Here is a 16,681-nt window from a genome sequence, read left to right as displayed (position 1 = left end):
GAACGTATTGCTACTTTTTAATCTTTCAAGAAGTTACATATTTAAAACATTTTCATGTGAACCTCAGAAAAGATTTTTGACAACTGTCACTCATCATCAGCTAGCTGTATTGATGATACCTCATAATTAACTCTGATGGAATATGAAGTATTACAAAATCCCATTCAATATGAAAGAGAAGTAGGTACAAGGTGGGTCCATCTTGAATTTCCCATAAGGAGATTTAGTTACATAATTTTAACAGGGCACTAGCTAAAAACAATATAATGTGTAGGACTATCCTAAGGGCAGTGTTTTATAGTAAGTCTCCAGAATATATTTATATCAGGAATACATGCATATATGTAAAGATATATGTATTATCTTTTGTGTGTTCTCTGTAGTCCAATATTGAATCCCAAAGAGATTTTATGATTCAGCATACAGAGAAAGATATTTTGTTGGAAAGATAAGCCATGTTTTGTTTTAGCCTATTGAGAGCATCAGTGATTAATGACTAATGAGATGGCAAAGCTTTTAGTAACGACACTTACAGTTTGGTGCTGTTATCATAGTTAGCAAGCTGTGGACAGTCTCCATCAGATCATGTTGTTGCTTTTGAAGAACTGAATTATTGGCCGTGGCTGTCACTAACTGTTTTTCCAGTTCCTCAATTATGGAATTTTGTCTGGATACTAACACTTGAAGCTGATCTTTCTCATCTTTTATTGACTGTAGCTGAACTGTATGCTTGTCTTCCATATCAAGGACTTTTTTTTCTAGGAAACTTGTAAGAGGAAGTCAGTGTTAGTGTTTTCTAGCCATCACCAAAGCAAAGTACTATACATACATACATATATACACGTATAAACACAAAGAGATTAATTTTAATTCTAATAATATATATCTAATTAATCAACAGATATTTATTGACTGTCTCATATGTGCAAGACACTGTGGAGAGATGCCAAGAATTGTAAGATACATCCCTGCATTCAAGTGGCTTATGATATAATTGGTGAGCTAGGCATGATAATGAAAATATCATCAACCTCAGTGTACAATAATTGCTAAGTTTAAAGTTCTGAGGAAAAAGAGGTGTGTGTGTGTGTGTGTGTATGTGTGTGTGTGTTTTGGAGTGGGTGAGGAGGGCCTGTTAAAGATAGTCCTCCTCTTCATAGAAGAGGAGGAATTTAATCTGTCTTTAAAATTAGGTAAGATTTCAAGCTTCCTCTTTATACAGTTTTGTCCTGCCTTATTTATCTTAATTTGACTCCCTTCTTTTCCAAAGAATGCCATCATGCAGAAACTCACATTTAATTCTTCAACTTATACTTTTGTGACTTTACCTTGTTGCTTGAAGAATTGTTACATTTTAGAAGCATAGCTAAAGCTACACTGTAATTTTAGAAGATATGTGTCCTTTTTATTGTTTGAAGTATGGGTATCTTATTTTCCCAAAATAAAGCTAACAATTACATAAGAGCATATCTATGTGCCTTTCACAAATGGCATTATTAAGGTGGACATCAAGACATTGCTTGGCTGGTTTCAGAATAATTTGATTTATTTACTTGATTCAACAAAGACTATTAATTAAAAGTAAACTTAATTTTAAACTGGAAGTGTTTCCTGTTAGTTAAAATAGAATGCATGTTTCCAAGTGAGTATTGTTCATGTGTCTACTGAACTTTTAAGAATGTTAATTGTTTCCCCGGAATACACACAAAGGCTTTGCTAAGTGTGGTTGACAGAAATTCTTCAGAAATAGGATGTAATAGGAATATGGGATACTTTGACCTTTAATTGTAAGTTCTGCTTTCTATGTTTTTTTTTTCAATTCCTACATTTTTCAGCAATTAAGCATTCTGTAGTAACTGTGGGGGGAAGGAAAGCAACAAAGGTCCCTTATGCTCTCAGTCTGTCATTCTAAACTGTGACATTTGAAAACTGAACATTTATCTTGATCCCAGGATAAAATCCTATTTGTACAAAGGCGATTCATAAAACATTCAGGACACAGGATCAAAAAATATAAAAATGATCATTGTGGCAGAACTTGAATCCAGCTCTTTTTTTTTTTTACTTTAAAGTTTATTACAAATAAAATATGTTTTTCATATGAAGGAAGTTTGCCTTGCAAATTTTGCTTTTGAAGGAAAGAGAAAATCCTCTATTACTATGACTTTTAGATTAATTTGTAAGTCACCTTTTATTGTAACAAAAATAGAAATTATAGTATGTTCAAATTCAAAACTTATTTTATGAGTCCTTGACAAATAAATAACAAATAAATCTTTGTCAACCTCAAGTTGGGATTATATCTTATTAACCTTCTGTAGACAATTTGGGAAGAAAAAAGCAATAATTTTTCCTAATTTCCTAACTCCCTAATTGTCCACCAGATTTCTTTAATAGGGATAATAAGTTCATCAATGCATATTCATAATTATGAGAAAATTAAAATCACTTAAACCTACCTCTATTTCCTCACTATTCATTTACTTTTGAACTCCTTATAACCCAGCTGCTAAACCCACCACTCTTCTGAAGCTAATAATCTCTTAATTGCTAAATCTAGTTGCTTTCTTTCAGTCCTCATCCTTCTTGACCTTTTTGTAGCTTTCAAGACTGTTGATCACTTTCTCCTCTTTGATATTCTTCTTCCTTGACTTCTATGACATTGTATCCTCCTGACTCATCTCCTATCAAGCGTGTGGAGCAGCCTGTTCAAAGACATGGAGTTGAGGTATGGAATGTTGAGTTTGGCAAAGAAACAGGTGGGCCAGTTTGACTGAAACACATATGTGAAGAGGAGTACTGTGAAATAAATCTAGGGAGGTAGGATATTCTCAAGTTGAGAAAGGGTTTAAATGCCAAGAAAAGAAATTCGCATTTGTATTGTGTCCTAGAGGCAACAAGGAGTTACTGAAGTTTCTTGTGCAGGGAAATGGTAACATCTGACCTGTGCTATAGGAAGATTTTTTGGGTAGCTTTTTGGAGGATGGATTAGGGAAAAGAGAGACTAAAAATAGGGAAGTCAATTGAAAAACTACTGCAACTGTCTAAGGGAGAGGCACTGAGAGCCTGAACTAGAATTGTTACCATGGGAAGTGAAGGAAGGAAACAAATGCAAGAAGTATTTTGAACATAGCATCAACAAGATTTGGCAACTGATTGTATATGGGTGATAAAGTAGAGAGGGGAGAGTCAAAGATGATGCTGAGCTTAGAAAACTGGATGGGTAGAAAGGTGATAGTACAACAGGAACAGGGAAGTATGGCAGAGTGGATGGAACATTTAGAGGAAAAGACATCGAGTTCCATTTTGGAATGGAGAGTTTGAGAAAGTGAGAGTGTAGAGCAGGCACTTAGTTTGTAACGTAGGCTAGAGTTCAGGAGAAAGATTAAGTCCAGTTACATAGATTTGGGAGTTAACAACAGAGAAATAATAATTGAACCTTTAATACTTGATGAAATCACCAAGAGAAGGTAGAGAGAGAGCAGAGAGTCAGGGACAGAGATTTAAGGGCTACCTACAGTTAGGAGAGTAAGAAATGAAGGATGATTCAGAAGAGAGAAAAACCAAAAGAGAACAATGTTAAGAGACTTGAGAGAAGAGAAAATATTCAAGAGGAGATAGTGATCAACAGTTTCAAAAGCTGGAGAGAGGTTAAGAAGGATGAGGACTAAGAAACAGCTACTGGATTTATCCATTATAAGATTGTTAATAACCTTGGGAAAAGCTGTTTCAGTCAAGGGCTGGGGCTGGAAACCAGATTTCCAGGAGTTGAAAAGTTAGCCGGATTTGAGGAAATGGACATAATGAATGTAGAAGACTTTTTCTAGGAGTTTGACTCTAATGTGAAGGAGAGACATAAGGATGATAGCTTTAGGGGATAGCAATTTCAAGAGAAGGAGTTTTTTGAGGGATTTTGGTTTGTTTTTATCATGAAAACCCTCTGCGTACTTAAAGGCACAGGGAAAGAGTCAATAGACAAGGAGAGGTTGATGTTATGGAGGAGTTGATGAAAAGGGAACATTTTAAGGATAGACAGGAGGGAACGAAGCATGCAAATAGAAAGGACTTGATTTTGGCAGAAAGTAGAACTACCTCTTCACCAGAGATTGGGGCAGAAGAAAGAAGGTACCATGAGGTAGAGAGGAAGGAAAGGGAATAAGCATTTACTTAGTACCTATTGTGCCAGGCACTGTACTAAGCACTTTACAAATACTATCTCATTCAGTCCTCACAACAATCCTTCAAGGTAGGTGCTGTTGTTATTCCCCTTTTTTACAGTTGAGGAAACTAAAGCAGAGATCAAGTGACTTGCCCAGGTTCACATCATAGCTGGTAAGAATCTGAGGCTGAATTTGAACTCAGGACTTCCTGACTCCAGGCCCACTGTGCCATCAAGAGGGATTCTAAGGTTCAGAGAATTATACATCTAGAGATGGAAGAGGCCAGAGGTAACCTAGTCCATGGCTTCTTAAACTTTTTCCACTTATCACCCCTTCAGCACTTCTTAAATTGTGTTTTAGGAGCACTGATCTTCTAGTCATTTTGCAAATGAGGAAACTGAGGCCCAAGGAGGTTAAGTGACTTACCATAGCTTCCTATGGGCAGGTCACTGGCTGTATTTGAATGAAATTTCTCTGACACCAGAACCAGTGCTATTCCCATTGTGCCATGCTGCCCTGTATTTTTTTTAATAGGGGAAGATAGGAAGTGGGAGTCCGTATCTGATGTCCTCTTTCAGAAAATTAGGTAAAATCATCTGCTGGGGGTGGGGAAAGGAACAGATGGTTTGGCAAGAGGCTTCTGAAGAAAAGAGAAGGTTTAGAATGTTGGTTGTGGGGAATGTGATGATCAACCAGGGAAGAATAAAAATAGTATAATGTGGCAATGAGGTTACATCTGAAATTATATAATATAAATCTATTGTGAATCCAATCAGTATTGTCTTGTCATTGCACCCTTTAGTGGAGGACAGGGACAATTTCAATTTTGTATCACTGGTGCCTAGCATAATGCTTGGTATGAAGTACATATTTAATAAATGTCTGTTGATTCATTTACACATTTTCAATTCTGCATCCCATATAAACTTACCTCCTAGCTGTTCCTGGTACACAGTGTACCATCTCTCACTTATGGCCTTTGCACAAATGGTGTCCAATATCTGGAATATATACTTCTTCCTCATCTCTGCCTATTAGAGTCCCTAGCTTCCTTCAAAGTACTTCTCAGGTACCACCACCTACATCACACCTGATCTGTACCCACTGATCTAGTTATTGGTACTTTCTCCCTCTTGAAATTTCTTTGCATCCACTTTGCATTTGCTTACTCATGTACATGTTGAATTCCTCACTTGTGCTCTAAGGTGGCTGGTGATGCTTGGGTAGAGTGCTGGCCCTGGAATCAGGAAGACCTGAGTTCAGATATGAGCTCAGACATTTACTAGCTGCGTGACTCTGAGCAAGTCACTTCACCTCTCTTTGGCTCAGTTTCCTCAACTGTATAATGAGGATAATTATAGCACCTACCTCACAGGGTTGTTGTGAGGATTAAATGTGATAATATTTGTAAAAAGCACAGTACAGTGCCCAGCAGATGACAGACTCTCTCTCTCTCTCTCTCTTTCTCTTCGTGTGTGTGTATATATATATATATATATATATATATATTCCTCCTCCTTCCCTTCCCCTAATAACTGCTGAGTTTGTTTTATTTTAATTGAAGTGATTCACTTTTGAAGTTCTTTGGATTCTACCTCCATACCAGTTCTCATGGTTGTCCTTTCTTTTCTGCTCTGGTTATAATAACCATAGTTCAAGTCAACTTCTTTCACTTCAGTTGTTATAGTAATCTCCTAATTGGACTTCTTGCTTCTACTGCATCCCTTTTTCTTCCCCATTGCTGTCCAAGTACTATTCCTAGACTACCACTCTAATCAGATGAAAATGTTCAGATGCTTATTGAATGTATGAACTTCTGATTTTGATATTCAAGGCTCTTCACAAACTGGCTTCATTCTGCCTACTCATCCTTATCTCAGAGTAGGTCTTTTCACATATTCTACATTTCAGAGGAGTTAGATTATTCTTCCCATTTCTTTCCCACTCCCATCTCTTTACCTTTACTTGTACCACCCCCTCCCCATGCCTACAAGGGACCCACACACAAATACACACAATTCTCATTCATTAGGTTGATCCAAAGCCAACTCATGGGTCACTTCCTAAATAAAGCCCTCTCTAGCTTTTCCAAGTGAAAATGATCCCTTCTGTTCCAGTTACTCATACATTTTTGGACCTTCCTTTTTACTTAATACCTTTTCTTCTGTATAAAAATAATAATAATAATAATAACAGCTAGCATTTATATAGCAACTTTTGTGTGGCTGACACTGTGCTAAGTACTTTATAAATATTTCATTTGATCCTTATAACAGGTAGGCGCTATGATTATCCCCATTTTAAAATGAGGAAAATGAGGCAAAAAAGTTAAGTAACATCCAGGGTCACACAGCTGGGAAGTATCTGAGCCCACATTTGAACTCAGGATTTCCAGTATTCAGGCCCAGCATTCTATCTAAACTAGTTGGCATGTATTTTATCTGCATCATATAGTTATCCTATCTATCCCATCCTATCCTACGTGTATTATGTATCATAGTTATTTTGAGCTCCACTCTCCCCACTCATGCCCCCAACTAAACTGTAGGATTTCTGAGATGAGGATTTCTGGCAGATCACTGTATCCCAGTGCCTAGTCCGAACCCTTAGTAGGCCCTCAATAAATTTTGAGTCCAATTGAATTGTACTTTGAATTCCAAAATACTATTTAAAAAACCCACAGTTCATTTCATTACCTGTTTTTGTCTTGAAGTTTGGTTATTTCACTGGTTTGATCTAAGATCTGTTTTTCCAGTTTATTTGTGGAAAGGGAATGTTCCAAAAGCTGAAGTTCAAGTCGGGTTGTCTGATTCAATACCTAGATGAACAAAAATAAATTTTATTTTTATTATTATTAAATATTAATTTATTAATATTAAGTAAAATAAATATTTAATTTTATACCTATAACTGAGAAAGTGTTACTTGAAAGAGTACATATTTATCCACAGTTTTCCATGTGAAATATTGTTTATTTTTTATCATTCCAGTACTGAATCAATGCAATGATTTAATGTAGTCTTACTTTCAGTAGAGCATATTAAATAATAATAGTATCTCTGCATTGTTTAAGGAAATGTTTTATTAGTTCAGATTTACTCATGATGTTATAGCAGGTAGGTGGTGCAGTAGATAAAGCACTAGACCTGGAGTCAGAAAGACGAAGTAGATACTTTTTATGTTACCTTGGGCAAGTCATTTTAGGAAAGGGAATGTAAAGGAGCTAAGCATTAACATAGCACCTACTATGTGCAACCTGGAAAGGTAGGTGCTATAATTATTCCTATTTAACCTCTATTAGCTGCAGTTTCCTTATCTGTAAAATGAGGATAACAATAGCATCTACCTCACTGGGTTGTTGTAAAGATAAAATTAGATTATATTTATAAAGTAATTTGCAAATTTTAAAGTACTATATAAATGCTAGTTATTATTATTATCATGGCAAAATATTTCTGAGTTTTGTCCTGTTGTATTTATGGTTTTTATTTCACTGTAGAAAAAATGAAAATATCTTCAACAAATATGTCCAATGTAAATGAATATATTCAGAATGTAGGAAAAGTTTACATTTGAATGGAATAGTGAGTAATTCTTTTTTTTTAATTAAACTTAATTTAAAAGGATGAGAGTTTCATTCATTGAAAAGTATATCATATACAACATGTAGTCAGCATTTCATTTAAACTATTTCCTCATTTGTGTTTCTTTAGCCAACTTCTTTTTTTAATTAAAAAAAAAATAAAACCCCCACCAATTAGGAAACAATAAAATTGCCATAAAAAGTAGATTTTTTTTCTGCTTTGTGAGAAGTTCAGATGTATATTCTCTAGACAATATCACTTTTCTCATTGTATTCAAATATCTCTGCAGACTTTTTAATTCATCAGTATTTGGCTGCTGTTGGCAGGAAGAATTGGTTACTCACATCCTCCCTGTTAATGGTCATTCAGGACATGATTTCACACTTAAGTGTAATTCAGAATTGTTGCCAAAGAATCCGTCCTTGAAAGAGTAATTGTTTGGTTTATACCTTTATGTTGTTAGCTAAACCTTTAGCCTCCTCACAGAGAGACAATGTCCCATTTCAGGGATAGTCTTGTACTTCAAAGCAAAAAGGAGTCCAGTTGATACCATAAAAGTCTTATTGTGAGTGAATAAAGCCATTCCAGCACAATGGTTTTGCTTTTGTTATTGACACCTGCAATGGAGATTTAGTCTACTTCTAATTTGGGCCTAAACATTTCACCTTGTAGATTTTTAAAGGGAAATCACATCATTTTCTTAAGAATTTCAAATTCTATAAAATGTGCCTATTTTGGTAGAAGATGAAGAAATTGTGATGGGAATGTATTCACTTTGCCATATCTGAATGATGCATAAAAAATTTCACATCAGTAATATCTAAACAGTTTTTGTTAATATTTCTTGACAAATGTCAACTATTCAAGAATTTTCATAATGGATCATTTTTGCTTATTATTTGGGTACATAATACACAACCTTTCCTGACCACCTCAGCTGTTAGTGCTTTCCCTTTCATACTGCTTTGTGTTTAACTAGGCAGCTAAGTGTTGCAGTGGCTAAAATACTGGGCCTGGAGTCAAAGATCTGAATTCAAATCTAGCCTCAGACACTTAACTGGCGGTGTGACTCTGGGCAAGTCATTTAACCTGTCTTTGCCTCAGTTTACTCATCTGTAAAATGGCGAATAATAACAGCACCCACCCCACAGGTTTGTTGTATGAAATGAGATATTATTTCTAAAGTACCTTGTACAGTGCTTGGCACGTATTAGGTGCTATATAAATGCTTATTCCCTTCCCTTTCCCTTTATCTCATGGTTCCTTCTCTCTTCTCTTCCAATCTTTAGTGAAGAAGTAGTTTATGCTGTTATGTTATTTGGATGAATTGTCTTTAAATATATTACCTTAAACTTACCTGCATAGAAATAGTTTTGCCATTTCTGTGCTCCAGCATTCCTGCTTTTCTTAACCAAAAGCATGGAACAGTGGATAGATTTGAATTTGGAGGAAGAGGACCCAAGTATAAATCCCTATTAGGGGTCACACACCCCTTTGTGACCTTTAGCAAATATTTAATCTCTCTGGGCCTCAGTTCTTTATCTGTAAAAATGAGGGGTTTGGGGTAGATAGCCTCCAGGATTCTTTATAGCTCTAAATCTGTGATCCAGTGATCTGTGATCTCAAGATAATTTAGTAATATCTATGAACTTGGAGATTTCATTGTTCATTTCCTTTCTTAAAGCATTTGTGAAACTTCTCAAAATAAAATCAAACTCAGCCCAAGTTTCTGAGGCTTCTATATTGGCCCTTCTCCCCCCAAAAATATGCCTCTCTTTTCTATCTTTCAACCAATTTCCTGACTATAACAAAACATTCCCTGTGATTCCATGGTGTCAATTATTTAATCAGTGTTTATTAAGCACCAGCCACATACTGGGCTTTGTGCTGCTAAATGCTAAGAATACAAAGACTGAAACTGTCCCTCTTTCAAGTAGCTTACATTTTGTGTGTGGATGTGGAGGGAGGAGGTGACATGTAATTTGTACACACATATGTAAATACAGAATTAAGGCAGGATGGTGATGGGGAGTCTTTCCCAGGGCATCAGGAAATTTTTCATGTATGTAATAAGCTAAGATTTTTAAAAACCTGGGTATGGCATCTTTATCAATGATTTTTAAAAATTCATACCTATAATTTCATAGTAAAGAGAACTCTAATTGGGAAAATTCTCTTTACTAACAAAGATCAGCCTTACTCTGCAATTTGCTATTAGTTATTGCTTCTCCAAAATTAACCATCAGGAGTGATCTCTAGGCTTTTTCTTAGAGACTTAAGCCTAACAAATTTTTCCCTATCTTAGATGTGAATGTTTGCCTTTTCATCTTTAAGTATACCATCTGATACTTGTTGACTTTCCTTCTTTAAAAAAAATACCTTTTAAAAAATTTGTCATGTTCATTTTGTAAACTATTTCAGCATTATGTCCTAGATGCAAATCTTTAGTCAAATTCATTCTATCCTACCTATTGATAAACTCGCCATAGCAATTGGCCAAAATGGAGAATTTTCAACTTCTGAACTTAGGTCAGATTTGAAGTTTATGACCAATGAAGATTAAATAAGGCAAAATAGAAAATCTCAAACTCCTATTGGAGCTATCCTTTACCGCTATTAACTCACAACCATGTAATCCAGAAAACATGGTGTGGAGTATATTAGAGTGCAATTTATATGTGTGTATTAAGCAAATAAAAAATATGAGTATTATTTGGTTAGCCTATTTTAAATAAGTGGTCATTCAAATTATGCAAAATAAAGACACATTTATGTCATAAAATAGCCATGTAATCTTAGTTCAACTTTTTTCTGATTTTAGTCTAGCCTTAATTAGTTTCAATTTGTTTAGATTAATGTAAAGTCATGCTGCATCATCCATGCAATGATATTTTTACAGTAACTGAGACATTTGTGATTAGAATTTTCTTACTTACTTGGGCTTCAACATCTGTTAGTTTGCGTGTCTGCTCAGCTGTTTGATTTAATAGATTTGTTCCTATTTCAATCATTACTGCAGTCTGATTCTGTACAGCATTCTGTTGCATCTCTACCATTTCTTTCTTCATATTGTCCTGGATATAATTCTCAAGCTATAGTAGAAAAAGCGTTAAGGCAGTCAGATTTTTTTTTCATCTCAGCCTTAGAGTTCACATGATCGTTCTTAAACATTTGCCATAGGATCATAGATTTAGAACTAGAAGGCACCTCCAAGGTTAAACAATCCAACCTCCTTGTTGTTCTAATGAGGAAATTGAGACCCACAGAAGGGGTAAGACTTGATCAAGATCACACAGAAATAGCAGAGCCTTCCTTAGGAAAAAGAACAGCAATCCAGAAAGGCTATCATCCTATTATGCTCTTCTTTTGTCATTACAAAGGTCTTTTGATCTACTGTAGTGTAAATTCTTGCCTTTTGAAGTCTGTTTTCAGTTATAGTGTTTTAGTATAAGCATTTGAAGTCATTAAATCATAGAACTGAGTGTTTAGGGGAAACCTCAGAAATCTTCTGGTCCAATCCTGATCAACATATATAATTCTCTTCCCTAACATCCCTCCTAAATGGGCATCCAGCCTGTACTAGAAGTCTTCTTGGGAACTCACTACTTATTTTTACAAACAGAAAGAACAATTTGTTGATCACAAGATCACGTTATTTTCCAAATTGGAAACAAAAACGATTCAATGCTTTGAAAATTTACTGTGTGTTTCCAGGTTTTGTGGTAACAAAAATATATTTGGTTGGTTGTAGTCACCTCATTGTGCCTTCTTAAATTAAAATAATCATCTATTCTCTTCATACAGTTAAATAACCAAAATATGTTTTGGACTTTAAATTAAGAGAATAAAAATACCTAGCTTCAGATTTTTGATTCACCCCAGGGGTCATCTTCCTGTCATAAAGCTTCTACTATTGCTCACATTCCCTCTTTGGGGCCATTCTGTACTGATTGTCAACAACCAACTCTTTTCTTGCCACCCCAAAACTCTGACCATGCCTTGGACATCTTCCTGCCATGCTTCCTATCTGCATACTTACCCAAATTAATATTAACATTGCTTCTGGAAAGGGTGTGTCAATCAACTGCCCTGTGGTTCTGTTTACCATCTCTGGGACCAAAATATCCTTCCCTGGTCACTACTTCCCCATATATGTTGGCCTTCCCTATTAGAATGTAAACTCCTTGATGACAGGGACAGTCTATTTGCATCTGTCATGATGCCTAACAGTTTTTGGCATATAATAAATGTTTAACAAATGCTATTTCATTCATTCATTCAGGTTATATATATTCATCTACTCTTTTGAGGCATGAGTTGTCTAAAATTAAACTGAACTATTGAAATTGTGCTTGGTTCTGTTTCTAACAAACTGAAATATCAGATTTAACATCTGATAGCTATATATAATGTGTTTGAAAAATTATGTATTTTTCCCTCTTAAGCCAACGTTGGGGTTAAGGTTAGTTATGGCCTTAAGAGAGATAGACAGTTTGATAATAGCACTGAAAATGAGGTCAAAGAACAACAAATATAAGATGTAGAAGAAAACCTATTGCTGAGACTTTGGATCCAGAGACCTAGGTTCTAGTCTCATCTCTGCTACAAACTATTTGTGAACTTGACCAACTCATTCTCTGTCTCTGGGTCAGTTTGTTCCTTTGTAGTAACACCACAGTGAAGCTTGTTTATTCCAGCAAAGGACAGTCTGTCTTGTATTGATGATGTTTTACTTAATCTTTTCTCACAGTACTTCCTGCTACTTTCCCCCATGTATTGCCTCAGTATTAGGCAGGCTCTTGTCCTGGGTTAGGTCTCTGCCTGTTTCCACTTCTTCCATTTTCATGAATGAAACAAAACAAAATAAAAATCTAGAATCAACCCATTGAGATTTATTTTCTCTCTAGGGAAAAGATTTAAGTCAGAGACGTCCCTGCTGAAGTTTCATTAGACACTACAGTCCTATTGTAAATGTTCCTCTCCCCTCTATCCCTATACCAATATTTGGTTGCTTTTAAATGAATTCAATTCAACAAATATTTATAAAATACCTAACAATGTACCAAATACTATGCTAAATTCTAGGCCTACTTTAATACTTAAATGTACCTGTTATTTCACTGACATAGAAGGATACTACTTCCATCTCTTCAGATTTACAGCCTACTCATGCCTTTTCACTCTATAAAAGTCAAGTCCATGAATTTATCCAAAACAGGTTTCATAAAAAGTTGGGGTGAAAGTAGTGTTCTTTAGTTCTCTTAACATGGCACAGCTTCTAGTGAAACTTGTGAATTGCCTGTCAGTTGTCCCCTACTTTCACTATATAATCTGTCTATATCTTTTTCTGGTCATATATTCCCTGATCATACCTTTTACACTGCTTTTTCTACTCATTTTTTAAGTAACATGATATGAACTACTCACCTCCAGTGTACCTCTTCCTTACTCTTTGAACTACAACTTTCATTCTTTGGACATTATGGTATTACATGATTTATAGACATTCTTTGTCACATTAAGAATACTGGTATTAAAAAAGATGGTCATTTGAACACCTTTGTAAAATCAAACATCTTTTAAAGCCATAAGAACTCTGATCCCCACAATGACCAACTGTGATTTTAGAGGACTAATAATGAATGAAGTATGGCACTCTCTTCCTGATAGAGAGCTGATAAGCTCAAGTTGAAGACTGAGACATTTGTTTTTTGGACATTCAGTTCAATTCAATAAACATCTTTTAAGTGCTTACTACATGCCAGACACTGTGCTAAATGCGGGGGATACAAATTAGAAAAAGAAGTAGTACCTGCCCTCAAGAAATTGACAATTTAATGGAAGACAACAGTACAGGAAAGGAGGGGCAGCTAGGTGGCGCAGCAGATAGAGCACCGGCCCTGAAGTCAGGAGTACCTGAGTTCAAATCCGACCTCAGACCAAACACTTGACACGCACTAGCTGTGTGACCCTGGGCAAGTCACTTAACCCCAATTGCCTAAAACAAAACAAAACAAAACAAAACAAACAAATACATGAAAGGAAACTGAAAAGAGAAGGGGAAGGAGAGCAGCAAGAGGGACCCAATCTGTGTGGGGCGGGGGGGAGAAAAATAATATTCCATATAGTAGAAACCAAGCAGAGTCACTGATAGAAAATGGAATGTTATCTGGAAAGTTCTGAGCCCTCTATAAAGTAAGTCTTTGGGAGACATTTATTGCTGCATCCTCCAGTCAGAAGAGAAAGGCAATTGAGGGAGTTGAGAAAGTATTGAATATGAAAAGCTGAGTCAGTCTGTATAGTCATGCGATTTCAGGTGATCAGCTTATCCTGGGAGAGGCATGATGTTAAATGAAATGGAAACCAAGCAAAGCCACTAATACAAAATGGAGATTGCACATGGCTAATCAAGAATTTATTTTGATTGAATATGAATATTTCTTACAAGGAGTTTTTTTTCCTTTTTTTTCCAAGTGAGAGAAAAGGTGGGAGGAGGGAAAATAGATTTTTCACTGAAAATAAACAACAACACAATTACCACAAATTCTTAAGTAATGAGATTTTTATTGAATATGGAATATACATGAAATGCCAATAATCTACCATCCTCCATAAAATTTCAAAAATGAGTTCATATTCTAATCTGATTCCTAGCTTTCTAGATTTATTCATGTTACTTGTTTTATTATACTCTCCATTCCAGTTAGAATAGCCTAGTTGCTGTTTCCTAAGTTTAACATGATACTTCTGTCCTCTATGAGTTTTCAGAGGCTATCTCCTATATCTTAGCTGCACTCTATCTTTACCATCTCTTACAATCCTTAGCTTCCCTCAAGATTCAAATCAGGTACCACTTCTGAAGGGAAACCTTGCTTGGTATCCCTATTTGTTAGTACTCTTGTCCTAAAATCAGCTGTTTTACATGTTGTATCTCTTAATATTTAATTCAATAAGTATCTATTAAATGTCTCCTATGTCCCAGTGGCTGTGCTAAGCACAGAGGATAGAAAGACAAAAAAGGGAAGAATCCCTGCCCTCTAGTTCCTTAAATTCTACTGAGGAAATATAATATATTCATAGATAAGTAAATATGAAGTACATACAAAGATAATACAAAAAAAATATGGTAGAGAAGACTACTGACAAATGGAATGAATGGTCTGGAATTTTCAGTAACAAGGGATTCAAAAAAGTAGAATTAAATAAGGAAAACATAGAGGTAGCTAGATTGTAATAGTAGATGGAGTGCTAAGTATGGAGTCAAGAAGACCTGAGTTCAAATTCAGATTCAGATACTTACTAGTTGTATGACCTGGTGTAAGTCACTTAGCCTCTGCCTCAGTTTCCTTACCAGTAATCTGGAGATATAATAGCACCTAACCTCACAGGGTTGTGAGGATCAAATGACATAATAAATGTAAATTGCTTATCAGTGCTTGGCATGTAATAGGCACTTAATAAATGTTTCCTTCCTTTCTTTTTTCCTTCCTTCTTTCCTTTGGTTCCTCCTTCCAGAGTTGATGTGGCTAAAAAATTTATCACCCTGCTGCAAATGCAGTGAACTTTGCTGGGCTTGTCCTTGAACAATAAATATTCAGTTCATAGATGGGCCTGTACTCTAAGCCTTTCCAACTTGATAGGAACTGACAGAGCTTATGGTCTTCTAGTGTAGCTTTTAAGAAACTTAGGTCATCTTCACATCTTATAATTGTGTATATAGGGTGCTACGATACAGAGGTAAAAGCTCCCTGGGCAGTCACTGCTAAGTACCTCAGTAAAATGTAAACTTGAAGGAGAGCTATTTTTCTCCCAGGACCTAGTATAGTGCCTTTCAAATAATAAGTACTTAAAGGTTTGACTAATTGAATGGAATTTGAATTTTATAATAAAAGTTATCAAAATCTGTATACCTACTAATCACTCTGTAATGCAATTAACTAAACAGGATTTTGGCCTCCTTACCTCACTCCCTCCCAAGAAACATATCTGTACAAAAATACTCATGACACAACAAATATTCATAATAGCAAAAAGTTGGAAACCAGCTATGTTCCCATTGATTAGAGAATAATTGCACAGTAAATTGTAGTATATGAAGTAATAACGTGAGTCCCCATGGTATAATGGATAGAGACCTGCCTTCTGATTCAGGAAGACTCACGTTCACATACCACCTCTGGTATGTACTAGCTACATGACCTTAAGCAACTCACTTAATATCTATGCTCTGGACAACTCCTTACAACTCTTAAGTTGTAAAGAAAGTGCCAGCCTGCATTGGTAGATTGAATTTCATCATCACAGGTCCATTACCTATCTCTAATCTGTGAAGTAATGGAAAGTTATTATCCCATAAACAAAAACACATAAAAGGAGAGAAATTTAGGGGCATTTATGAAGTGATGCAAAGTAAAAAAAGTGGATTCAAAAGAGAAATGTATATAAAGCTTACTACAATTATGTACTTGAAGACAACATTGAAACGCAACAAAACTCAGACTAAATCTGATAGAAAATGCTGAAACTTTTAAAAGTTAAAACACACAGTGTTATTTCCTTTAAAAAACATGTGCAGTTCTATGTTCAATCATCTACATTCAGTTTTTTGTATTGTTTTGTTAAGCTGTTTTCACCTTTTTTGTTGAGAGTGGAGAGGAGTTGTCTGGGTGAAAGAAAATTTATCATGTGAAAAACAAAAACAAAAAACCTCGACCCTCTCTATCTTCATACTGTCAAACTCTGTCCTTTATTAGCTCAGAAATGCCTAGGGGTTGACTACAATAATGCTTACCCTATAGATTACCAGACTCAGTAGAATGTTTTCTAGATCAGAAAGTAATTAGCTACTAATTAGAAATTATTAATTAGAAATGACTAATAAAAGTGTTGAACAAAAATAATTTATTTTTCAAAAGTTTTGAATACTAGATCTATTTC

At 35.4% G+C, this 16,681-nt stretch overlaps 2 protein-coding genes across 8 annotated transcripts in view; one reads left to right on the top strand and one right to left on the bottom strand.

The window, feature by feature from the left end:
* MCPH1 (microcephalin 1) overlaps positions 1-16,681 on the top strand; it is a 330,808-nt gene that overhangs the window by 172,766 nt on the left and 141,361 nt on the right. The gene's annotated exons all lie outside the window — the stretch shown is intronic.
* Positions 1-16,681, bottom strand: part of ANGPT2 (angiopoietin 2) — a 149,970-nt gene that overhangs the window by 95,689 nt on the left and 37,600 nt on the right. For 2 of the 3 annotated variants that reach the window (XM_027840321.1, XM_027840319.1), the window contains exons 2-4: positions 10,681-10,836; positions 6,857-6,978; positions 534-766 (exon numbers count right to left, since the gene is read on the bottom strand). In XM_027840321.1, the coding sequence (XP_027696122.1) occupies positions 534-766; positions 6,857-6,978; positions 10,681-10,836 (511 nt within the window). The remainder of the gene's footprint in view (positions 1-533; positions 767-6,856; positions 6,979-10,680; positions 10,837-16,681) is intronic. The other variant, XM_027840320.1, reaches the window with a different exon arrangement.

Source organism: Vombatus ursinus, unplaced genomic scaffold, assembly GCF_900497805.2.
Source record: "Vombatus ursinus unplaced genomic scaffold, bare-nosed wombat genome assembly UNPS02014841.1, whole genome shotgun sequence".
Lineage (NCBI taxonomy): Eukaryota > Metazoa > Chordata > Mammalia > Diprotodontia > Vombatidae > Vombatus > Vombatus ursinus.
The sequence above is the reverse complement of the archived record's forward strand: the minus strand, read 5'-3'. Positions and strand labels throughout refer to the sequence as shown.